The 27,436-nt window shown below is 40.7% G+C and overlaps 1 protein-coding gene across 2 annotated transcripts in view; it reads right to left on the minus strand.

Annotated features, from left to right (window-relative positions):
- The window catches only part of HERC3 (HECT and RLD domain containing E3 ubiquitin protein ligase 3), a 107,008-nt gene extending 81,145 nt beyond the window's left edge, over nucleotides 1-25,863 (minus strand). Inside the window, exons 1-3 of one of the 2 annotated variants that reach the window (XM_054591746.1) lie at nucleotides 25,761-25,863; nucleotides 23,173-23,234; nucleotides 11,626-11,880 (exon numbers count right to left, since the gene is read on the minus strand). In XM_054591746.1, coding sequence (XP_054447721.1) covers nucleotides 11,626-11,851 — 226 coding nt within the window. In that variant the 5' untranslated portion in view covers nucleotides 11,852-11,880; nucleotides 23,173-23,234; nucleotides 25,761-25,863. Of the gene's footprint in view, nucleotides 1-11,625; nucleotides 11,881-23,172; nucleotides 23,235-25,083; nucleotides 25,279-25,760 lie in introns of those variants that run through there. The other variant, XM_054591747.1, reaches the window with a different exon arrangement.
- Between the last annotated feature and the right edge of the window lie 1,573 nt (nucleotides 25,864-27,436).

Consider the following 27,436-nt stretch of genomic DNA (forward strand, 5'->3'; position numbering starts at 1 on the left):
GCTCAGTGGACTGAGCGCCAACCTGCAAACTAAAGGGTCACCGGTTCGATTCCCAGTGTAGGGCACATGCCTGTGTTGCAGACCAGGTCCCCAGCAGGGGGCACATGAGATGCAACCACACATTAATTTTCTCTCCCTCACTTCCTCTCTCTAAAAATGAATAAAATCTTTAAAAAAAATTATGCTAAATAAAAATAAGTCAGTCATGAAAGGTCACATATTGTCATTCCATTTACATGAAATGTCCTGAAAAGGTAAATATGTAGATTAGTTGTTGCCTAAGGATAGAGGTTAGAGGATGGGGGAAAGAGTCAAATGACTGCTCATGGTTATGGAGCTTCCTTTGGGGATGATGAAAATGTACTGAAATTAACTATGGTAATGATTGAACTGTACTTCTTAAGTGGGTAAATAACGTATCTCAATAAAGCTATTAGTAAACAACAAAGATATCTCAGCGCAGAAGACAGGTACAAACCTGAGTCAGCAGGCTGTCATAGCAATACAAGTGCACTTAGCTACCACAGATGTAATCACATGGCTTCTCATTCTGTAATACTTATAGTTTTAGAATTACAAATGAAACTCCATACATATTTTTTCAAGTTTTTTAAATGTATTTTCTTGCTTTAATGTCTTACAAAATTTTGTACAAATGCAGGAATTCTATATCAATTAAATGCTTCTGAAATATATATTCATTTGTTATACTTTTAATTGTATTTATTTCCATTATTATTTATCCCCCTTATACTCCCATTCCTCCAGGCAATCACCACACTGTTGTCCATGTCCATGAGTGCTTTTTCCTTATTGCTTGATCCCTCCTCTCCCTAACGCCCCACCTTAGCTGTCAACCTGCTCGCTATCTATGAGTCTGTCTCTGTTTTGCTTGTTAGTTCAGTCTGTTCATTAGATTCTACGTATGAGTGAAATCATATGGTATTTGTCTTTCTCTGACTGGCTGATTTCACTTAGCTCTCCAGAGAGTTATGAGAACATTCACATAATGTTCTCCAGGTCCATCTATGTGGTTACAAAGGGTGAACTTTTCTTCTTTTCTACAGCTGAGTAATATTTCATTGTGTAAATGTCCCATATTTGTTTAATCCACTCATCTACTGATGGACACTTGGGCTGCTTCAGTAACTTTGTGATTGTAAATAATGTTGCAGTGAACACAGGGTGTTTTACATTCTTTCAAATTAGTGTTTTGGGTTCCTTTGGATATATCCCCAGAAGTGGGATCGCTGGGTCAAAAGGCAGTCCCATTTTTAATTTTCTGAGGTATCTCCAGGCTGCACCAACCTGCATTCCCACCAACAGTGCAAAAGGGTTCCCCTTTCTCCACATCCTCGCCAGCACTTGTTGTTTGTTGATTTATTGATGACAGCCATTCTGACAGGTGTGAGATGGTATCTCATTACGGTTTTAATTTGCATTTCTCTGATGATTAGTGATGTAGAGCATCTTTTCATATGTCTACCAGCCATCTGTATGTCCTCTTTGGAGAAGTGTCTATTCAAGGTTCTTAAACATATTCACCTATTTTTCCTATTATTTTTGTAGTTCTACTTTTTACACTTATGTCTTTCATACATTTATAAATTACTTTTGATGATGGAGTGAGCTAGAGAGTCTAGGTCTATTTGCAAGTGTATAATCAATTATATGGACTCCATTTATTAAGTAAATAATCCTCTCCCACTGAAATGCCCCATTAGCATACGCATGACTCACCTGGGCAGCCATGCAATCTTGACCAAAAATAAATTCTGCATAAAAGCTTAAGAAAAGTCAAAGTGCCCTAGTACTTTATATAAATATGCAAATCACAAAGAAAAAAATTCAGAGTCAAGAATGCAATAAGGGAAGGAGAACAGAAAAAGTGAAAGAAGACATAAATGTGGCTTCTTCTCAACTTGTGGGCCTTCTTCTTGACTTGTGGGCCTTGCCATGATGGCTAGTCCAAAACAAGGGACAGAGAGTAGCCTCCTAAACTAAAACAGAAAGGATTCATTTATCTTGAAGTCTTTGGCTCCCTCCAGTCTTTCCTATTACAGAGCTTTCACCAGTTGGTTTCATCCACATGCACTGCAGCCTAAAGCTCTCCTGGCTGAACACTCAATGATCTGTCCTAAGACATTCTCCAGATAGTTATGTTTGGCTGAAATACAGCCGGAGTGAATGGCTCATTGAAACTGGACAAAATGGAAACAGTGGTTTCCTGAACCACAATATCTAAATCAAGGCAGTTAAATGGTAATTCATAAAGTGATTTAACTAAGGGAACGGCAGTGAGATTTGCTTTTTTTCTTAAGCTCATAAAATGATAAGGAAAAGAAATTCTGTAGATATAGTGGCCCTGGGTGAAATGTACTAGCACCCTTCCCCCATTCAACCTATATCTGGTGATATCCATAAGTGAAAGAGATGGGGAGGGGAAGGAGAGACAGGAAGAGAGTGACGGAGAAAGGTTGGGAAGAGGGGAACAGGGGAACATGGGAAGAGGGGAAGAGGGGGAAAAAGGGAAAAAGAAAAAAACGGCTCATTGCTCTCTGGGCACTGTCCCACCCCTTCTCACTTTTTTTTTTTTTTTAATCCTCACCCACGGATATGTTTTATTGATTTTAGAGAGAAAGAGAAATAACGACATGAGGGAGAAACATCTATCAGTTGCCTCCCAAACATGCCCCAACCAGGGATCAAACCCATGACCTAGGTACATACTCTAACCAGGGGATCTAACCCGCCATCTTCTGGTCTACGGAATGACCAAGTGAGCCAGCCGGCAAGCACTCCTTCCCACTCTTAATCACATTTTGTCAGTTTAGAAATATAAAAAGCAGCTCTTTACTTTTAAAGTAAAGTCCATCTGAATTATACCCTCGGTGACCAATGGGAGAGCATGAAATAACGAGACTATACTGTTCACCACTCATGTCATTACATTGTAATTACCAAAGGCATTCACCAAAGCTTTTCTGCTTCAAAAGCTACTCTCCATGAAGAATAAAGAGCAGAAAGATGGTTAAGCATGGTCTAACACTCATAAAGACAGCACAGAAAACTTCAACCTCTCAACCATGACTAGCTGGCTTGAGGTATCCCTATCATATGCCACCTCATAGTAAAGAACAACACTCCATAATTACTGCAGGCTTCTTTCCTTCGTATGAACGGGAAAGGGCATGTCATGTGTGCCCCATGGTGAGCTCAGCATGACTACTATCACCATTTTCCCTCTTTCCTTTCTCTCCTAGTTTCCAACATTCTTGTTTCCAGCTGGGCCTGGAGGAGACCAGCGTTGACTCCACCTCTTTGGTCAAAACCGGGGGACTTGCTGCCTAAGGGCATAACGGTCCCCACCCTATTCCTGCGCTCCCTATTTTGACTTTGTGCCCAAAGAGCCTCTGAGTACTGTAGACAGAAGGTAGAACTTGCTACCTCAATCAGCACAATCTATTTAAACATGATCAGTACTATTCATATAGCACCAGGCCAATTTCAAATCAATAAATGAAAGATTTCTTTCATGTAATAAAGAATGCAAATTGACCACTAACCTATCTGAACAGTGGGAAGCTAGTTTTTTAAATTATTAAGGACTCTTCTAAAGATCTCATTAATTTTACTTTGAAAAGAGGGAACAAAGAGCCTTACAACTCTCTTCCTGGCAGTATGAACAATTAATGCCCCCCAAAAGTTAACAGGCTTAGATTCCACTGTGACTAGACCTCATGGAAAGTTCTCGGACACTCTCAGATTTTAATGAGGTGAATCATATTCCCCTTGAGAGTCTCTGACTCCACTGCAAATGTTACCATTTCAATAGCTGACAGAGTAGCAAAGGAGAAAAACATCACAAGGGACAAAATAAAACTTTCAGTACAGCAAGCTGATTCTGGCATCCAAAAAAACAGCATAGTGGTTTTACCTTGGGGGATATAAGCAGGCTTTAAATGGAGCCCAGAAAAACCTTACAACTACATCAGTGGACTAGAGAATTGGCCCACTACAAAATTCCACTCCTGTCCATCCACTATTGCCCTTGAGTTATATATAACCCACACCCACACAGTCTGCAAAAAATTAAGTCTCCTATCACTGAAAGGAGTCTGTATCAATCATGTTAACAAACAGATACTCACACTCTCCTGGAAATGTACTTATTGCTGGGGAAAGGTATAGCAGTAAGGGATGAGAGGTATCATAAAGGGTGTATACTTTAAAATCTGTTTTGTTTCATGACTTTAACAAACAGTTTGACAGCAAAAGGGGAGGGGCAAGGGGAGGACCACTAATAATGACTGACTGACTCATGGCTCAGGTGATACCACTTGTTAAAGACAGTGTTCTCAGACAATGCTCATGATTTTTGCACTCTTTCAAAAAGTGGGTAAACTGCCCTGGCTTGTGTGACTCAGTGGCCTGCAGGTAGGCCTACAAACCAACCAGCTCCTGGTCGATTCCCAGTCAGGACACATGCCTGGGTTGTGGGCCAGGTCCCCCAGGAGGGAGCATGAGAGAGGCAAGTGGCAATGGATCAATGGTTCTCTTACACATTGCTGTTTCTCTCCCTCTCTTTCTTCTTCCCATCCCTTCTCTCTGAAAATAAAATCTTTTAAAAAATAACAATCGGTAAAACTAATAATAAAGTTTACTGAACTAAAGCTGTTGAGTCTATTGCAGCTCCCTTCGGAGTTCTGCTGCATGACACCAAATCCATTCTTAGCTGTGTGAAGTCTGATAAATGGACATTTTTGCCATGCAAGGCAATCCTTTATTCTCCATTCTTAAAATTCAGCAACTTTTTAAATACGCGTCACTCTGATCTTTGTTTACCCAATCAAAGCCACCTCCCAAGCTCATATAGAACATGACAGCCATTAGTTTTGCTCTAAAAGCAGATATGAAGGCGCTGAATTCATAGAAGAAAATAAAGATCATAATATGGAACAAAAAGAGGACTCCATGATTCCACTTTAAGGTGTCAAAGACCCAAATTTGCACACAATATGAAATCAGTCCTGGGGAAGACATAATGTGTTGCTTACCCATTAACCATCTCCCACTTCTTCTTTACACCAGAACCATCAAGGATGCTGGGTCCCTCCCCAAACCTAGGAGATGTGGAACCACCCTCCCTGTCCTTCAGCCACAATTCCCCCTGGCTTTTTAAAGCCAGAAGTTATGAGGGCCTCTCTTCCTGGCAATGGAACCATGAGCTGAGGGGCTTGGCAGAGGGCTAGAACACACAGTCCTCGGGGGAACCTCCACAGCCGGGGTATCCCTCGCTAATTTTCATCCAGCACACGTGGGTGAGCAGCCTGTCTCATGACCCCACCCTCTCTACCAGCCTCAATGTGACTTATTCCTTAAATCCTTATTTGTAGGCTTTCCAGTCAGCTGCATTTCAGTGGTTAGTAATGATGGTTGTTCCGCAGTTTAGTTGCAGTTCTGATGTGGTTGTGGAAGGATGCAAGTATGGCATTTACCCATGCCGCCATCTCGACCAGCAGTCTCATCTGATGCCTTTAAAAATGAAAAGGGGATTGTGTCCTCTACCTTTCATCAAAGCACCTTGATAATATTTGGTATTTTACCAGTAAATTAAAGAATACAGTCTTCTCTTTGGTTTCTTTTATAAGTACTGGGTGTTAAATAAGAAAAACAGATTGAGAATAAAACTCTGTTGAGCTTCCCTGAGCAGCCTGAGGTTAAAAAGATGCCTGTGGACATAATTCAAGGATTATTAAAATCAAACTATCTGTTAGCACCCAAGCAAAACTCAAATCAATTCCCATTCCTTTTCTCCTTTATATATAGCTGGGATAATAATATTGACCTACTTTACAGGACTATCATGAGGATTAATTAGCATAAAAATGCGAAGCACATCACGATGAAGAAAGCTTATAATATGTATATGTAGTTAACCACTTTTATAATTAACAAATGTACCACCATACAAACCACTGTATTAATTACTTAAAATATTGGAAATTTTTTAAAATTACAAATAATATCTCACATTAAAGGTATCCGTTATTAAGTATATATTTCCTAAAACATTCCAATACCTTTAAAGAAAATAGGCTGAGTAAAATGGAAAGAATTACTTATAACTTTTGATAAAACACACCAGAAAATAAAACTATTAAATGACATTTGCTCCTGATCTCTAGCCCTCTGGACCAGAAAGCTGTCCACTCAGCTACCAAAAAAGTCAACACATCTCACCGGGTTTGATCACTACTACTATCATCATCATCATCATCAGAGAGTGTGTACAGCCTCCCAGACCACCTGCCACTCCTAATGAGGAAGGGATGGGGGCCCTAAAAAGTGTAGTGTTGAGATCTGAACACTTCCTATGGCACCTTCTGCCTTTGGTATCAGAGTTATGCCCCTGGAAACATGCACTTCAATAACAGGAAGTCATTATAGAATTTCTTCTATTTCCTTTCAGCTCAGCCAGTTTGCTTTTCAGTAAAAGTTGATTAACATATTGGAGTTATTGAGTCCTTCATATGCAGGAGAGCAAACTGATAAGCTAGTTCAAAGTGTTACTTCTACCAGGCTTAGCAGCAACCACAGCTCTGGGAATTGAGGCTTTTGAGATGTTCCACTTTATAAACCGCAATTATCAAACAGCAGGGCTGTTACATATGGTGATAGGAATTATGGAAATGCTAAGACTGAATACAAAATGTAAATGAGAATTGGATTAAATTACCTGCAAGAGAGAAACTAACTCAGGAGAAAGAAAAAGGAACCAATCATAGATATAAGTCCAACAGGGTTGCCCAGAAATGTTACAGCTGCTTATAAATTGTTACCCATGGGGTTTGCTATGAAAAGGCTTCCTGGGATTTCTATGCAGACTTTTAAGAATTTTTAATATAGTCAAATTACTTTAAACTAAATAATTGTACCTAACACAGTTTTTGTCTACTGAATATAGAAAGAAAGTGTAGAGGAAGTTTATAATTCAGACAGCCCTAAAAATACAAGGATTAGTTTATGCTAATCCTAAAATGGAAAATCAGAGTAAATATTGGGAAAGAAAACTGTCCATTTAGCTGAAGAGTAGCGCTGACAATGTGGCTGGGCGAGAATAAGAGAAACAGAGTAAGCTGAGGTAAAAATCTTCCAATTTTTCTGAATGGACAACCAGTTCCTACTTTAGTTTAATAAAATATTTTAAGATTTGCTTTATGTTCAGTTATAGAGTAAACACTTACAAAAAGTCATCATTTAGAAAAAAATTCATGTTTTGTTTGTGCGCTTTATTAAAAAAGGGAGGGCATACAAATTTTCCTATAATGCCGCTCTGTAACTGTATATCTTTGGAAATTATGAGATGAATTCATGACCAAAAACATGAGGAAATTAGGAATAATCCTAAAATATCCTAACCACTGAAACTATCCCTGATCAAGGGGAGGGGGAGGAGGTGGATAAGGTTGATTTCACAATGTAAGGGAGAATGATGGAGAGAAAAGTCATATGGGAGAAAAATACACAAAACAATTACAATCTAACACTTTTTTAAAAAGCTGGATGTTGAGTTTAGACAGGGCTTTGGCATTCTGCCCATGAAAAATGTTTCTGGAAATCACAGGCGTCTCTGTCCTTGGCCGAAGCACAAATAAATGAGTCATGGACACACCTAAGTTAGAATCCTAGGCTGCCTAACACAATGGAAAAATATATGGGTCTGCATAACCAGGAGTTTCTTCAGTATTGGATGTGTGTCCTTGAAATGTCCTCTCTCCACCACACAGGGAAGTTGGTCATGTAAGGGTAGTACTAAGGGGAGAAATGAGAGTCCAAGGAAAACAGTAGCCTCACGAGCAACAAAAGCGATTTGGAAACTATTAGATATTCTCAAGGATGAAAGAAAGAAATCTGTAAAAGCACTGTGGAGTGCTTTGTATTACTACTCCATCACAGGTACAGGATGCCTCCAAAGAAAAGGAATTCATGTACCTCACAACTGTGGCAGCTAGAGACAAAGTAAAACATCAGTATAAACTGATATGTGATAATTGGCAGGACAGACTGAAGGCACATGTTCAAAAAGAATTTTGTGCTGGTACATCATCTATACCACCACATTCCACCTTTCCTTTGCCTCACTCTTTTTAGTCCTTCCTACTACAAATTCCTTTGGTCTGGCCAATGATGTCAATTTGAAATCTCAGACGTGCCCATTGTCTTCAGAAACATGCTCTCTGGGGAGATGGCCTTCTGCCAAGTTTCCTCACAAATACCACAGGGGTTACCTGGGGCAGCATTCCTGTGGGCCAGGGCCAGCACAGGCTACCTGAAACAGGGTCTGTCTGTGACTGACTTCCCTCCATGTCTAGAAGCTCTCCAGGCCACAGCTCTCAATAAGCACATATAGAAAACAGACTCGTACTCTTTTCCCACTCATTAAAAATAAACCCAAATGGAACCCAGATTTAGAACATACCTACCAATGAAAAAGTTAAGAGACGGAGGTGCCCACCCACAAAGTCTTTGCATTCAAAGAGGCACTATTCCACAGTGGGTATGGAGTTTATAACGAACAGACAAGCTTAATCAACAACAGATACTTCTGGAATCTACTGTAATTTATACTAGAACCTTATTTATACCAAATTTAAATTATAAGCATCAGCTGGATTCCGTGGTTGACTCTGAAAGCCTTCTTGGCACACCTCTAGTTCAAGTCTCTTACAATCACTCAGCCTTGGCTACAGGGAGGCAGAAGCTGAGTGGCTGCACCTCACTCCCAGAGGCCAACGAGCCACCTGTGGAACTCTGTCAGGAGGTTCCACTGGCAGAATGTCCGATTGCACTCAGATGTGTTCACCATGGTGCCTTCCACAGATCTTTGTCATTACAGGATGACAAGCATTTGGTTTCCTTTCTTACCTGCCACCTCAAGTTGAATCTTCTCACCCCAGGTTCAAAGGTAATGGTGTACAATGAAGCATCCTGAGTGACAGCTCTGCTGGGACGCTGCCTGACAGAAGGTATAGTCATGGAGAATACAGACAGCAGGGCAACCTTCACAGGCTCCGGGTAGCTTTGTGGAATCTCCTTTATCATTTGAACCTACTTGAAGAGCTACACTAGAAAAGGGAGCCTCCTCCTTTTACAGGAAAGGGAATTGAGCCCTGGCAGGTGTAGCTGAGTTGGATGGAACATCACCCCATACACCAAAATGTCCTGGGTTTGTTTCCTGGTCAGGGCACATACCTGGGTTGTGGGTTTGGTCCCTGGTTGGGGCAAATACAGGCAGTAACCAATCAATGTTTCTCTCTCATAGTGATATTTCTGTCTCTCTTCCCCTTCCTCTCTCTCTAAAATCAATGAAAAAATAATGTCCTTGGGTGAGGGGGATAAAAGGGGGGGTGGGATTTTGAGGCTCTGAAATACCAAATCAGAGTGGTAATACCTCCACTAGGTTTGTCTGACTCCAGAGTTCATTCTAACCATGTTGTGTCTTCAGGAGCAACGTAAAGATCTTTTCCTGGTCCCCAAATGACTCCCTTCAGAGGCTGGCCAGGGTGAAGGCAAGGATCACCGGTGTGAAAGTAGGCCGAAAGGTTCTCTATGTCCTGGTGGAATGCATACCTTCCTCCGTGAACAAAGCATGATATTGGGCCGTGGCCTGCCACTGACCCCTCTGTAAGCATTAGCTGTTAGACACTGGCTCTCTCCTTGAGACACAGAGCAAGAAGAGGGGCTTAATGTAAGACATGAGCGAGTTTTAAGAGACGGAGAGTAAAGACTGCCTTGGTTTTTAATCTCTTCTAATACGAAAATCATTTTTAAAAGTAAAAAACCTTCCTGCCACCTCCATAATGTATATTTTTATAGTATATTAATTGGTAAAAGCTAATGAATAGGATTTACTAACTCAATTTATGAATTGGTGGCACTGTTCACTGAACTTTTATTTTAGTGAACATGATGGCATTTGAGAACCTAAAGTATCAGGTGCATTGTACATATAACGGTGTACATATGGGCCATGCTACAAACCATGTCCTTGAACTCCCATGAGTCCAAGAGTCCAGAAACCACTGATTAGAACATGGGGGACTGCTGCAGGTGAGCAGGCCCAGTGAGAAATATCAGGGATGGTTCCCTTGAGAGAGTCTGGAGGCAAAGAATGGGGAAAAAGCCCACAAATCATACTTCACGTACTTCACAATTCTACTTAAGACCAGCCTGCGGCCCTTTATCTAAAGGTCAACTTAAACTTAAAGGTCAACTGATGATAAGGTAACACTGACACTTGTGCAGGAGAACTAAGGAATGCAGCCACTTTCTACGGGAGGGAATAAAGAGGAGAAAAGAGGGAGACGGTGTCACAGAAAAAGTTAGCTCACCCTGACACCAAAATGACTTGCCTGAATAAACACAGAAGAGTAAAATCATCTAGGAAAAAAGGCAGCAAGATTGCTCTTAATGAAGCTTCAGCATCTTGATTTGATTTGGATTAAATAAAAACATCAAGTAAAAAAAGAAAAAATGGCATATGCCCATGCTAGTATGACAAATACATCAGGGTCACAGTTTAGGACCCTACCTTATCATTTCCCACCAAAAGATGACTCACTTAAATATCATCACCTCTACTCCAAAAGTAGCTGTGCAGGCTACTCCCAGGACTAAGAAAGTACCTCATAGACAGACATGCACAATATATACATATACTGAAGGTCAAACAGATCCATTAGACAAAAATCATGGAAGGAAAAAGAACTTAAACCAATGAACTTTAAATACAGCACCTGTTATCAACAATGAAAGACTTTAAAACTGAAGGAATCTAATTACCCTCCTACCTTTCCAGCTTCTCTTCTCTTGCTGCCATCCATCAACTAGAATAGTTTCACCACACTATTCAACATGCCCTGAACAAGGACTGCACAATCATATCCGTACCTTTTTTTTTCATCTTTGGGTACACTCAGGTATGTGCCATATGCTTGGTGTTCCTACCAGATTCATAATCATACATACTCACTTACTGAAGTCCTACTCACGCTTCCTACTCAGCCCCCAAAGACAGAATAAATCCCCCTCCCTTAATCCCCAAGCATGTTCTTCAACTTAACCTCACCCCTCCTTCCACATGGGTTCCCTGGCATCAAGGCATTACTATCTCATTCACTTTCTACTCACAACACCAAGCACAGTACTTAACCCAAAATGCTTCACAAGAGCATGCTGCAGAAATGAATGAATGAATAGGCCTTTAGGGGGAAAAATTAAGGGGAAATTCTTCTGATATTGATTGTATGAGGATTACTTATTCACAAAACAACTGCAATGTCTTAGCATGCAATTACGGAAGAAAAATCTATTTCTCTAACTAGTCAACCTCCCTCCCCTGGTAACTGATAAGACATATGTTATCTAATAAGGTGAAAAAGGAAAAGCCTGGTTTTCCATCAAAAGGCTTGAATTAGACACAAAAGTCCCAAACAGAAGGGGATCCTGCACTGTTCAAAGAGCCTGCCTGAAAGAGAAACATTTGCTGAGGAATCTTCCAAGAGCACACGCCCGTGCCTCAGCCTTTTTCACCAGTGATCAAGGCAGACAAGGGGCACTCACCTGGCTTGTTTCCTTCCCTCTCATGGCCCAGCTGTCCCTTGGTGTTCAAACCACATGTGTAAACCTCCCCATCCTCCAGCAGGAACACGGAGTGGTTTCCTCCACAGGCCACTTCCTTGACGCTTCTGTCCGATATAAATCCACACACCTGAGGCTCGGCCACAATCCCTTGCAGGTTAGTGCTGATACCAGGTTGGCCCAGAGACCAATATCCCCAACATAACATTGTTCTTATCCTTCAGGGAATCATGTAGCCTAGAAAAGAATTTTGTAATAAAAGGTTTTAAAAAATAGGTCAGAGAAAATCACATTGAGTAATAAATAATCAGTTACTTAAAAATAACCCCTTAATATTCTTCAGATACCATTCATCTCAAATATATATTAACATTGTTGAAAGTAGTTATATTATAATACTAAGGCTATTTTTGTGTTTTAGTAAGAGTCTTAAAAACATCTCTCAACAAATTTTGTATGTGTAAATGAATTGTGAACACAGAATGGGGTTTTCAGATCACTGATGAGGAACTCTGAGTACAGGTGACTTCTTAAAATAATCTTTGCAAACCATGTGCTAATAACAATTTTGAAATTACCCTCATGACTCCACCTTGTCCTTTCTTGTTTGAACTCTTTGAGTTTTCTACTTATTTAATTAAAAAAATATTTTGAATCCATTCAGTAGCCTATTGTTACCTTGGATAGTAATTCACCACTCAAAATAAAAGTGAGAAATGGGGGTGGGGGGAAGGGTTATTTCTCTCCCATTGCCTCTTACACATCCTTCTGTATCTGAGTCCAGCTTCATTTCCTGCCCAAGAGCTTCTGGATATCATTTCAGCCACAGTCAACCTGCATCCCTCTGATACATTCACTAAACTGCCCTGATTAAAAACTTTCTCTGTATCTTATACTTAATTCCTCAGCCAGATTTTTTTTTTAAGATTTTATTTATTTTTTAGAAAAGGAGAGGGGAGGCAGAAAGAGAGGGAAAGAAACATTGATCAGTTGCCTCTGGTGTGCCCCCAACTGGGGATCTGGCCCATAACCCAGGCATGTGCTCTGATTGGGAATCAAACCAGCAACTTTTCGGTTAGCAGGCTAGCACTCAATCCACTGAGCCACACCAGCCAGCGCTCAGCCAGATTTTAATTGCCTTAAACAGAGACTACGGTATAACATATACCTCTTCGATCTAGCAGGTATTTAATCAACTTTTGGCTGACAGATTACTGTTAACTCTAGCCCAAAGTTTCACTACTATAAAATATAAAATATATAAAATTCATAAAATAAATATATAAAATTCATGCTTCCCTTTCATACAAACAAAAACAAAATTTGATATCTCTGTCAGTTCACACTGACTAGGGTGGGTATAATCAAAAAGGATGGAAAATAACAAGTGTTGATGAGGATGTGAAGTAAGTGGAGACCTCCGACATTACTGGTGGGGATGTTAAATAGCACAGGTGCTTGGGAAAACAGTCTGGCAGTTCCTAAAAAAGCTAAACGTAGGGTTATCATATTATCCAGTAATTTCACTGCTAGGTATATATCCAAGAGAACTGCAAACTGATAAATACCATATGATTTCACTTATATGTGAAATCTAAAAAACAAACAAAACAGAAACAAACTCATAGACACAGAAAATAAATTGATGGTCCTCAGATGGGACAGGTACTGGGGAGTTGGGCAAAAAGGGTGAAAGGGATTAAGATGTACAAATTTCCCGTTATAAAAATAGCCACAGGGATATACAGCATAGGGAATACAGTCAATAATATTTTAATAACTACATATGGTGCCAGGCAGATATTAAACTTAATGGGGTTACCACTTTGTAAGTTATATAAATGTCTAATTACTATACTGTACCCCTGAAACTAACATAATATTGTATGTCAACTATAATTGAAAAAAAATTTTCAGAAACTTTAAATAGAGCCCTGACTGGTGTGGCTCAGTGGGATGGGCATTGTATTGCAAATTGAGAAGTGCCAGTTTGATTCCCAGGCAGGGCACATGCCTGGGTTGCAGGCCAGGCACCCAACTAGGGGCATGGGAGAGACAGCCAATCGATGTTTCTCTGGCACATTGATGTTTCTCTCCCTTTCTCTCTCCCTCTCCCTTCCCCTCTCTCTAAAAATAAGTACATAAAATCTTTTAAAAATAAGTCAATTTAAATAGGAAAAAAAGAGAACTGCAACATACATCCATAAAAAGACTTGTACCCAAATTATCATAGTAGTACTATTCATACTACCTAAAAGCAGAAATAACCAAAATCTTCATCAACTGATGACTGGATAAGCAAAATGTGGTGCTGCCATACAATGGAACATTATTTAACCCCTTATGGTAATGCTATCTGATTTACTCTTTGAATCCTTTCAGGAAATGCATTTTTTAAAAAACAAAATAAAATAAAATATAAAACTACATCTCAATTTGCTGTCTTAACTAGAAACTCATGCTTAAATTTTTTTATTCCCTGTCTAGACTCTAGAACTAGGAGGAGGAGGAGGAGCAGGAGGAGCAGGAGGTGGGGGAGGGGGAGGGGGAGAGGGAAAGAAAATTAAGCTTCAATGTTATTCTTTAAGTTCACTGCAAAGGGATGAAGAGTAAAATGAAAATGAGGTGAGGGGAGGGTGTTGGGGAAGATATATACATTTTAAAAGACCAGCAAAATCGTATCATCTTTTCGTAATTTTATTTTCCCAATTTGCTAAATTGCTGTATCCACACTGTCTTCCTAGTTTTTAATGTTTCATGACTTTGTCTTAACTCCCCTATCAAGAGTTATATAAGCAACATCATAGTGCTTACTATATATCAGTGACTGTGCCAATAAGCATTTTATATCATTATCTCACTTCATCTTCACACCAACCCTGTTCCATAAGCACTGTTTTTAGCCTCATTTTCAGATTAAGCAAGGCTAAGAGAGGCTAGGAAGTAGGCCTAAAGTTACATAGCCAGAGGAGTGAGAGCCAGGCTATAAATCTAGGTCTGATGTCCATGTCCACGCTCCCCCAGTGGGCTACAATGCCACCCAAGTAGATTTATTGGGTTGGCAAAAAAATCTGTTACATTTTTTCCATATGACGGCTCTAGTAGTGCTTAGTTGTCTTTAACTCCATTCAAAACAATTTTGTTAGACTGTGTCGTGACAGCTGTCATATCAGCATGCGTTAAAAGAAAAAAAAATCAAAAATGGTGAATTTTCATGCAGCCATTTAAATATTGAAGATAGAAGGACATATGCAATATTTTTGGCATATTATGCTTTTTATTTCAAGAAAGGAAAAAACACAACTGAAACAAAAAAAATTTGTGCAGTATATGGAGAAGGTGCTGTGACTGACTGAACATGTCAAAGTGGTTTGCGAAGTTTCTTGGTACTACTGACATTTTGGCCAAGTAATTCTTTGCTGTGGGGCTATCTTGTGCATTGGAAGATGTTTAGCAGCACCCCTCCACCCACTAGAAGCCAATAGCAGGAGATAGCCAACACACTCAAAACATCCAAATCAATAGTTACTGATGAAAATGGAAAATGTCTTTTATTTTACAGAAAAAACTAAACGGACTTTTCAGCCAACCCAATACATGTCACCTACGAGAACACACACACACACACACACTTGCGCTTGCAGAATGACTAAATTATAGCCCATATACAATACAGGATGTCCTGGAAACTTGAAAATAAAATTGCTCTCAAAGAATGAAACTAGGCACAAGTAAGAGATAATGGATGAGATTAGGCAGCTGTAGCATTAAGCCATCCCCTTAACCATTCAAGTACAGTATGTCTAAAAACATGGTATCAAGAAGTGGTGATTTTATGTCTACACAAAAATCTATAAACAATGCTCACAGCAGCTTTATTCATACTAAACAAAAATGTCCATCAACAAGCATGATACACAGGCTGCAGTATATTTATACAATGGAATACTACTCATCAATAAAAAGGAAGCGGGAAGGGGGAGAGGCCATGACTGATACGCACTTAATGTAACAGAACATTGGAACTCAATGTGGCAGCAACCTTTCTGAAGAATAAAGGTTAGTTTTTAAAAATAGGAGACTTGACTTGGGGTAGTGAACACAGAGTACAATATACAGATGATGTATTATAGAACTATATCCCTGAAACATATAATTTTATTAACCAATGTCACCCTAATAAATTTAATTAAAAATAAAATAAATAAACAAAAAGTTACTCAAGGGTGTTATCTATTGCTTTTTTGTCTGTCTAATATGTCTCCCCAAGTGCCTTGTTGTAACGAAATCAACAAAGTCTACTCTCTGCTGCACAAGGGCAAGCATGACTTGGGCCAAACCAATGAGAGCCATTGTGGCTGGTGCCGGAATAGGTTTACAGTTCTAACTGAGCCAGAGTCCAGACCCATTAAGTTCCACGGAGCTCTGATAAAACAATGTGTTTTGCTTCTAAAGACTACATGATGTTACTCCAAGTTACCTTCCTTGCCACATGGAGGATACCTGTAAGACATGACAAAACTACCAGCCAGAGAGGTTCAAAGAGAAGAGACAGAAAGAGTCCCAATGATGCTAATTGAGCCTTGGATCCTCTCTTGCCTGATAGCAGCACCACCACCTTCATTCTTTCTAAGTACATTTGTTCTTCATTATTTGTGACCCCATACTTGTGAATTTGCCTACTAAATTTATTTGTATCCCCAAAATCAATGCTTGGAGCATTTTTGCAATCATTCCCAGACACGTGCAAAGAGATGAAAAGTATGAGTCACCCTATGCACACATTCCCAGGTGAAGCTGAAGAAAATGATGCTCTCCCTTCTTGTTGCAACTCTCAAAAGTGGTCTTTTTGCAATCTAGTGTCATGTTTTTCACATTTTTATATTTTTTGTTGGTAGTTTTACTTTTTAAAATGGTCCCCAAGTATTGAGCTGAAGTACTACAATAAGTCATTATTAAATTCACCCAGCTACTTGCTTTGCTTAGATTCCATGATTAATAAGCAACCTTATATAACTTGTTTTCCAAGGCAGATCATTCTATGGGGAAAGAACACCATGACCAGTTGGTCAAGGCATCCCAGGCTTCTTGGCATTTTTACTTTTCATTATTAATTCAGCATCCTGGATCTATCAGCATCTTATAAGTTTGTTTAGCATGAGTCAGTCCTTGAGGGTCAGCTACACTCAGAATGCTTTGGACAAGTACAAGCCTGAGTAAGCAACCTCAAGTATATAGTCTCATCATTAACTGACTAACAGAAACTACTTATTAAAAAATACAAATAGGACTATTGTTCAAAATCCTTCCTACCTGAGGCATAGTAATGGAATCTTCAAGCAGTCAAATAAAAATTACTAAGAGAAGTGACTAAACGGCAACCACAAATAAGCTGTTCTATGAATGAATTATTAACCCTAACAGAAAATCTGGCCTAGGTCATCAAGATATTTTGCCAAAACTACAGCAGAAAGCACAAAAATCACCTACGTTTCAGGATAGAAATTCAGTGCATTGAAGAGAACCAGCTTTCACTTAAAAGTACACTCTGGTGTAACCTCCATATTTAGTAGCTAATGGTGTCTGTGAATTTAAAGATCCAGTTTCAGAGACGTTCTTCATCAGCTGGCATTTGATATCCTGGGTCCTCCCACCCACTTTTTTTTTTTTTTTATTCACTGTCTCTCCCTTGTTTCTAGAGAAGCAGAATCTTTTATCATGAAAGGTGCTACAGAAGAGTAAAGGACTACACTGTGGCTCAGCACTGACACCAGGCACCTTAGCTGTCGCAGGTCAACTCAATCCCATCCCTTCCATTTCCTGCCTCTTCTTTCCCCATCACAAAACAACAGGAAGAAAGACAGATGTTCTGTCCCCTCGATCTCACACCTAGTACTTTTCTTAGTCCTTCTCCTCATCTATTTTTGGTAGAAGATTCAGGATAATCTTAGTAGGATTTAAGGGTCAAAAGAACAAAAGTTCAAGCCCTGAATTAACAAAATGCTAGGTGTGAAACCCTGGGGAAAACCTTTAACCACTCTAAACCTACTTCCTGTCTAAAAGTGGGGGAAAGAGTGACAGGATTGTGAGGACTAATGACACAATGCCTAGAAAGGGAGCTTAACATGCTACCTGGCACATGGTACAAGTACCAGTAAATGTCAGCCGCTACAGTCACTGTTACTCTTACTTCCAGTGCTATTTTCTGAGACCTCAGCAAGCGGGATGGTTCCCGAAAGAGGCTGTTGGGTGGCGTGTGACTCTTTTCTTCTGCAGTTGGCACTAGCTATGTTCCGCCAAATATGCACTACAGCAAACAGCACTACCACCATCTGCCATAACTTTCATGAAGGGGATTCAAGGTTGCTAGGACAGGTTTTTGGGGGGGTTTTGCATGTTTTTTTCTTTTAAATTCTGGAGAGAGCAAGAGGGTAGATAAATCTCCCTTTATCAGTCCTAGTGATGAGTGCAAAAGACAAGCTGCAATTCCTAAATTTTGTCTTATGAATCAGACTACACACAATGGCCTAACAACTGATTCTCATTCCTTTGTTTTAAAGTCACTGAACCCTAAATAACACTCAGGCAGGGCTTTTAATCTCATTCATAATAGGGTGTATGGGGAAAGAAGGGTCTCTTTCAACAAAAGAAAGGGGCAATATCCACGGCTTCAGTCCCCAGCAGGCACTCCCCAAGACCAAGCGTTAAATAAATTTGGAACCAAAACTCTACACAGAAGTAACTCCAGTCACAAAGAAAATTCATTTTAATGATACGTTTTATTGTCAAAAATGTTACTACCATATGCAGAAATGGCACAGAAGGGGAAGAAGTTTCAACAATGGGAATCCATAGCTCACTTTTTTCTCTCTCTCCTTCACTTGAGCAGAACTTTAGTCCTCTGACCCTTGTAGCGCACCTAGGAAACATTCCAACCCCTCCCCTAATGATCCCTGTGCAGGTAGCATCTTCTTTGCTACCTGGAGCTAGGCCTCATGAAACTCCACTGTCTGCATAAGCTGAGCAGACCACCTTCAAAGGACACTGGACACAGACTGGCAAGAACTGAGAAGTCTGACAGTGCCAAGTCAAGGATATAGAGCGACCAGGACTTTTCCACATAGCTGGTGGGAGTACAAATTGGTATCAACCCCTTTGGGGAAAAGGGGGCATTGTCTAGTGAAGAGGAAAACACGTATATACCTCATAGCAGAGTTATATCACTCCTAGGCATATGACCAGCACTGTCTAACTTATCAAGCATCTATAATGCTGCACTAGGCTGAGAACTGGAGCTACAAAGATGTGTAAAACCTGGAAAATGAAAAATTTCTGTAATGATGAAAATGTTACCTATGTGCACTGTCTTACATGGTAGCCACTACTTACATGTGGCTCCTGAGCACTTGGAATGTGGCCAATGCAGCTGCTGAAGTGAAATTTTAATTTTATCTAATCTTAATTAATTTTAGTGTAAGTAGTCACATATGGCTAGTGGCTATCTTACTGTACAATGCAGTAAGAAACTCAAGAGTATATGCCCCAGGACATATGTAGAAGAATATTCATTTCAGTATCAGAACCAGAAATCAGGGAAAAAATCCCCTTTGCTATAGCAACAAGAAAAATAAAGTACCTAGGAATAAACTTAAATAAGGAGGTAAAAAACTGGTGTGCAGAAAACTATACAACACTGAAGAAAGAAATAAGGAAGACACAAATAAATGGAAGCATATACCATGTTCATGGCTGGAAGAATTAACATCGTCAAAATGCCCATACTACCCAAAGCGATTTATAGATTCAATACCATCCCTATCCAAATACCAATGACATGCTTCACAGATAGAGAACAAAGAGTTAAAAAATGTATATGGAACCATAAACGACCCCAAAGAGCTGCAGAAATTTTGACAAAGAAGAGCAATGTAGGAGGGATCTCAAAGCCTGACGTCAAACTATATTACAAGGCCACTGTAATCAAAACAGTCTGGTACTGGCATAAGAACAGACACATAGATCAGTGGAACAGAACAGAGACCCAGATATAAACCCATGTCTCTATGGACAATTAATATTCAACAAAGGGGGCAGAAGCCTAAAACAGAGTAAAAATCAACAAAGGGGGCAGAAGCCTAAAATGGAGTAAAAATAGCCTCTTCCACAAATGGTGTTGGGAGAGCTGGAGGGCTACATGCAAAACATTGAAATTCAACCACCAACTTACACCATACACTAAAATAAACTCAAGATGGATAAAAGACTTAAATATAAGTCACGACACCATAAAAGTCCTAGAGGAGAACATAGGCAGGAAACTCTCAGGTATTCCATGCAGCAATATTTTCACCAGTATGTCCCCAAGAACAATGGACATAAAGGAAAGAATAAACAAATGGGATTTCATCAAAATAAGAAGCTTCTGCACGGCTAAAGAAAACATCAGCAAAATGAAAAGGGAGCCAACCATGTGGGAAAATACCTTTGCCAATGACACCTCGGACAAGGGTTTGATCTCCAAAATATATAAAGAACTCACATGACTCCACTCCAGGAAGACAAACAATCCAATTAAAAAATGGGCAAAGGACCTGAACACACACTTCTCCAAGGAGGACATACACAGGGTCCAGAGACATATGAAAGGATGCTCAGCGACACTACCCTTCAAAGAAATGCAAATTAAAAGAACAAAGAGATACCACTTCACACAGGTCAGAATGGCCATCATAGACAAATCAACAAACAAGTGCTGGTGAGGTTGTGGAGAAAAGGGAACCCTACTACGCTGTTGGTGGGAATGCAGACTGGTGCAGCCACTGTGGAAAACAGTTTGGAATTTCCTCAAGAAGCTAAAAATGGAACTGCCTTTTGACCCAGCATTTCCACAGCTGGGACTATACCCTAAGAATCCTGAAACACCAATTCAGAAGAACCTTACACACCCCGGCGTTCATAGCAGCACAATTTACAATAGCCAAGAGCTGGAAACAACCTAAGTGCCCATTAATAAACGAGTGAATCAAAAAACTGTGGTACATTTACACAATGGACTACTACGCAACAAAAAAAAAAAAGAAAGAGCTACTACCATTCACGACAGCGTAGATGGAACCGGAGAGCATTATGCTAAGCGAAATAAGCCAGGTGGTTAAAGTCAAATACTATATGATCTCATCTATGAGTGGAACCTAATCAACAAAAACAAACAAGCAAGAAAAATATAACCAGCAACATTGAAACCAACAGCAGTGAGAGGGAAGGAGGGAGGTGGGTAACGGGGAAAAAAAGGGGAAGATCAAATCAAGGAACACGTATAAAGGGCCCATGGACAAAGGCAAAGTGGGGAAGGATTGAGGGTGGGAGGTGGGGGGGTGTGGGGCAGGAGAAAATGGAGACGGGAAAATGGAGACGAATGTATTTGAAAAATAAAAAATAAAATAAAAAAATATTTTTAAATCAATTGACAATGGATGTAAAAGGGTTTATTCCTGGACTTAAAATTTTCTTCCAGTGACCTATAGGTCTATCTTTACGCCCATACCAAACCATAGTAGCCTTATAGTAGGTTTTGAATTCAGAAAATGTAACTCTCCAACTTTGTTACTCTTTTTCAAGATTATTTTGACTATTTGAGAACCCTTGCATTTCCACATGAGTTTTAGGATCAAGCTGCCCATTTCTGTAAAAACGACATTTGACATTCTGATAAAGATTGCATTCAATGTCCTGATCAATTTGGGCAATACTGGATAGAACGCATGATAAAAACAAATCTTTCCAAAAGAAAAAAAAAAAGAATATTCATTTCAGGACTGTTTGAAAGACATTAGACAAAAACAACCCAAATGTCTATCCATAATAAAATGAATAAACTGTAGCATATGCATAATGTAGAATATTGTACAACAGAAAAAAACAAATGAATTCTATCTAGAAGCATCTGTGTAGCTAAATCTTTAAAACAACATTGAGGGGGGAAAAGTTCAGAGTATGATACATTCTTACAAAGTCCAAACACAAGTATAACAAGTATTTGGTGATAAGAAATATTAGTGACAGTAAAAATACAAAAAAAAGCAAAAAAAATTATCAAAACAAAACAAAAGGTAATGATTACGGGGGGTGGTAGAGACAGAGGGGACAATCTGGAAGGAGCACAGAGGGAGCTTCAATAGCATAGCCGATGTTCTGCTTCTCTTTTTATGGGTCTTTCTTAGCGCATATATTACATATATTATTTTATGTTTATAAATGTTTCACTTTGAAAGAAAATGAAAAGCATAGGATCACTGCTTCTTGCATCTCATCCAATCTGCCGTGCATGCTCAGACTGGGAGTTTCTCCATGGAGGGGACCAGGTTTTACTCATCTTTGTATCTCCAGTTATCAGCATAGTGTAGGAACACAGCTGATGCTTACTAAGTGCCTAATGAACTGGACTTGTGTCTGAGAAAACCAGAACTTCCACAATCTAAATTTGTCAACAGTTTTGTTTTCCAGGCAATGTTAAATATAAACATTCCATATGTAGTAACAAAAAAATTATTTCCTCCACTCTAAAATGTACTCTCCCCTCACCACATTTTAGCAAATCTGGAAGAAGAATGCCTTTTACAATTGAAGCTGTCATTAAATAGTGGTGTCTCTCAAGGCTAGAAGTGAGGAATGCAAGCTCCATGAAGAAAGGACTGAGCTTCCTTTGTTCATTTCTCTATCCCTAGAGACTAGAATAGTGTCTGGCACATAGTAGGAGCTCAATCAATAGTTACTGAATAAAAAATAAGTAATACCTACTATAATTGCCTGCTGTGCATCTGAGTCTGTGCTAAAAAACATTACATAGATCATTTAAATTGCCTTTGCAATAACCTTGAGGCTTAGCAAGGTTAGGCCACTGGTCCAAGAACATGTAAATAAGTAGCTGAAATTGGAAACTAAGTGGCAAAGTCAGGATTCCAACTTATAGGTAACTAGAACCTATGTTAGCTAGAGCTGGGAAGGGTGAGTAAAGCAATCTCAACAGAGTCAGCCAGACTTTTCTCCACGTCCACTCTGACTTATACTAAAACTAGTTTACACACAGAAGCACATAGCCCTGATTCCAGCAAGTTCTATTTCTAAATGTATAAAATGTCTAAGAGGGGCAGGGTTATAACATCAAAAAGATGGCCTTATGAAAGAGACTTTCAAAATCCACTTAATCTAAACTCTAGGCAAGAGACTTACATTCCTAACCTCATTTTAATGGCAGCTGAGGCCTTCTGAGGCCACGTAACCTTGGTCCTCTGAGAAGTGGTTAAAGGAGAGACTAGGTCTCCTGCCTCAGGTGCTCACCTGGATCTCTCCACTACATCACAGTAAAGGAAGGTCGTGAAGGTTTGTTAAGGTCCCTCTGTAAGCAGCTGTACTAACCTGAGTTCTTTATATAGATCATCATGTTGAATCCTCTTATCAATTCTGTAAGTTAGAAATTATCTCCATGTACAAGATAAGGAAACTGAAATTCAGAGAAATTAAGTAACTCACCACAGGTCACACGCTTGGCATTTGGACTACAAGCCAAAATGGTTCCCCCTCACGTTGCAGGTCTGCAAGTTAAAGAAATAATAATTAATGTTAGTACAGAACTCTATAAATAACTTCATGTTTTTGAAAACAAAATGAGATGTAAACTTCTAAAAATAAGAATATCTTTAAATTAGGCAAGCGTGAATGTTCCCCAAATATTTTATTTCAAGACTGGAGTTCAGTTAAATACCAACAAGAACCTCTAACCAACTATGAGGATGTCACCGCTTAAAGTGAACTAGAGACACTGATAGCTCTTTTAAAAATTCCTGCATTTGTTTAGATACAAAAGTAAAAATGAAATTATTTTTAAATCTCCCATTTAGGTTAAAAGAGAAACTTTTTAAAAAATAATTCAGTTTTGTCTGTTTTCCTCCATGCTTTCCATGTACCATACACATTATAGCTTATTTTGCCACAACTGGTTTTGAAGACTTTCTTGTATCTTTCCTTCCTTCTAATACCACATCCTCTTTCATACAAAACAAGATGAAACTGAGAGGCACCTTCCGTCTCTCAAAAGAAAAAGTCCTACATGATTTTAAGATATTATCATCATGACTTTATTTCTATCTTATGCAGAAAATCCCATTCACTTTGAAGAATACTACTTTTATTTCTGAGACTACTGCAAAACTATCTTGTATCTCAATAGGGATGTGACTTTATGTATTTAAAAAAATTAATTATTATGCAAATCTTAAGAAATTTACATCTGTTACTCAGAATGAAATGCCATCACCAATGGTTCTAATCACACCATTTGGAAGATTTTAGATTCTGGTTTTTTTTTTTAAACAATAAAATTCCAACTGCATACTGAACAAGTAAAACTGCATGTTATTCAATTGTTTCTCTTCTTTCATGCCAAAAGGATTTTTCCCAAGAGATTTCAAACCTTTCTCCTTGATTTCCGAACACTTTCTCCAGAAGGTTCCTAGCTCAATATGGTCAAACAATGATGTGTAATTAAGCCATTTTGCATTAAAGGCGGCTTAAATATGTATTACTCCTCTTTTTTTTCTATCTCACCTGATTTTTTAAACTTAATCTTTATTATATTTCTCCCATTAGTATGTAGTCCCCTTATGCTCTCCTTCCCCAGCAATCACCACACTGTTGTCCATGTCCACAAGTCCTTTTTCCTTTTTGCTCAGTCCCTCCACCTCCTAACTCCCCCCACCCCCACCCCGCTCCCACTACTGGCTGTCATCTATTTTCCATTTCTGACTTATAATGCCATTCCCTTCCACCAGGGTAAAGTACAAAAAGAAAGCGGAACAGTAATCTGCCTCTCTATCTAGTCACATCACTTAAAAGGGCTGTTAATCCTCATTTTATTTCACTTTTCTTTCTCCTCAGCCTGGAGTTAAAAATCAGCTCAGTTGATGTTATCAAATCACCAAATGAAAGCTTCTAGAAATAGGTTCCTACTTGTGGAAAGAGCCAGAAGACACACAAAAATGCAAGAGCTCTTGAATCGTCTTTCCTAAAGCATTCCATGCATAACGAATGTAAGCAAAACCTGGAAAGCTTCGCTCTGAATTTAAGGTACTTCCTATTAGGGCTGCTTTAAAAGCTAAAGTAACATGCAATCAGAAAACAGCCAGAAACAGTGAGCTACTAAAAGCAAAGTTCAAATAGTACATATTCCCGGAGGCCCAAGGTGCATACACCCAGAATCAATGCACAGTGGCTTTAGGTACTGTCTCTACCGCACTCCCTGACTCAACTGTTTCAGGATTACACACGCTCTTCTCTGTCAGTTGTCCTGGTTTGCCCATTCCACGTATTTACAAATGGGCCAAAGTGCCACCTACCCCCAAACATCCCAGCTCCTGGCAATCCCGCGCCAGTCCGCATACTTACGTGTCCACGGGCGCGCGCGCTGGCGCGCACACACACACTCGCGCGCACGTGTCCACACACACACACCCTCGCCCCAGCTCCGCCCAGGAGGCAGACTCAAGCGAGACCGGCCTGCACGGCCTCTGCGAGGTGGGTGGTGCCGGGCACCACGGACCCACAGGCACTGTCACCCGACGCTGAGCCCTGAATCCTCAACGCAAGCTCCTTGCGGCCGCCGGGGTTCCCCCAAAGGTGGAGGCCTCGCCAGTTCCCATTTCCCGAGGAGCGTCGGTGACCCTCACAGCCAAGGTGTCTCCCGAACCCCGTAATTTAAATAGGGACAGGCGAGGAGGAAGGGGAGGATCTTCTTTTTTACTTTCCGCATCGCAATTCCTCCTGGACTGCGAACAGTGGAGTTGGGGTGGGGGGCGCTCTCAGTTTTAAAGCTGCTTCCGGCCTTCCTGGGCGCGGGGACTCGTCCTCGGAGGGCGAACCACTGGAACGCTAGGGCACTGCAGACGCCCAACCCCAACCTCCCCGGCCGCCGGGCCCCAAGTCGTGGGAAGCACCCTGGAGCCGCAGCTGCCATCCCCCCTGGAGCCGCGCGCTGACAGTCGCGTCCTGGGGAACACGGTAGCGGCGCGGTTGCAGCGCGGCAGTGCCCTCCTCCCCAGAACCCCGGTCCCCGCCCCACAAACCTTAGCGGGCGCCGAACCACCGCCCGGGATTCCGACTGTGACAGCCCCTCTGGCCCGGCTTGGGGTTTCTCCGTTTTCGGCGTCACAATAATAAGGAAGTTTCCCTGCTAGCCTGCGGGTGGCGGAATGAGCTGGATAAATGACTTCCCACCTGGCCAATGGGCACCCTTCTGGGGCGGGGCGCCACCAATGGCGGCCACTGCGGGGCTGAGGGCGGGGTGGCGAGGACCAAGGGCTGGAGGCGGGGAGAGGCCGGGCCGGGAGGGAAGCGGGGTGGCCGGAGGTTCCAGGACCAGTGGGCCCACCATGGGGACAAGAGCGCGGGCGTTAGTCGGCCAAGATCTGACTGCAGGACACAGGGCGTTGGCGCGGGAATAGGATTGCTTTTCACTGCCAGAGAAGCAAGCTGGGCTGATCAGTGGTTGTTTTTTTAAGGTTCTTGGCTCCGGGTCTTATTTCTGTAGAGGTGACCACAAGCCTTGGGAATGGAGGGGTGGCGAGGGGAAGCTAAAGGGTAACAAGTGAGGGTGAGTTTTTCAGCGTTTTATTCCACAGTGCAGCAGTCTTCTGTTTCACTTGCCTCGCGAAGACTGGAAGAAGCGCGGAGCGGAAACACGGGACTACGTGGTGGGAGACACAGGAATGAGGTCTCAGTCAGCGGTGGGGCTGCCTTGGCCCTCCTGCAGGGTTGGGGGGTAGAAGAGGAGAATTCTACTGAAGAAGCAGGGAGGTCTTGGGGAAGACTGGAGGGTGGCGGCTGGTAGAGCATGAAAAGAAGTCACTGAGCAGGACATGTTGAATCTAATCTGACAAACACCATGTGGCCTAAAACCCACAAATGGATATAGAAATTTGCCCTTCTTGGCACTGAATTTCAGAGCTTGCTTCTCTTGAAAGTGAGGTCAAAGTGCTTTCAGAGTTCCCCTGGTCCTTGTCCGATCCACAAAAAATCTTTTGAAGAAAACATTCTCACAAAGGTGACTAATTGTGGCAGCTGATCCTCCTCCTCAACCCTTCGATTTGAAACACAGAAGCACAATGCTGTGCAAGCACTACTTTAAACCCAAAGGAATGGCTTTCTTAGTGGGAGAATTTCTGTAACCTGGCATTTGAACCAGATCGTTTTGAGATCAGATTCTTCACAAAGATGTTCAAATCAGGTCAGGTCTGCAATCACTTGCTCTGAGAATCTAATAGATCGACTGAACAGAAAAGTTTTAAGGAATGGTGTATCCTGAGGATGGGGCACTGTTGGCTGGCATATAAACTCTCAGTGACATAAAGAAAGTTGTCAAATGCCCCTGCCAGCTAAATTAATCTATGAAAATGATTACAACTTTTGAAGTTTCCATCACACTGGACACCTTTAGAAACACTGGGGACAAGATTAACACAATTCCCTTATGCTCCAGAAGAGCAGAAGTTTCACAGAATCCAGATCTTTCACGAAGACATGTGGTTCCCCAAAACAGATTCATTTGATGTGAACCATTACTCCCCATGGTCAATTGAGGGCCCATATTTTATGGGTAAGAGTCTGGGGATCATTTGCTAACAGGCTTTCCTCACCTACTCTGTATGTGGGAAGACCTTCACACTGAACTCTCTGCTTCTCACAATATAATGTTTGTTTACCCCTAGTCACCTGCTGGAGGGAAACCCTGATTTCCTCTTTA

The sequence above is a fragment of the Pteronotus mesoamericanus genome, unplaced genomic scaffold (genome assembly GCF_021234165.1).
Source record: "Pteronotus mesoamericanus isolate MK-2021 breed Mesoamerican mustached bat unplaced genomic scaffold, CSHL_Meso_final scaffold_232, whole genome shotgun sequence".
NCBI lineage: Eukaryota > Metazoa > Chordata > Mammalia > Chiroptera > Mormoopidae > Pteronotus > Pteronotus mesoamericanus.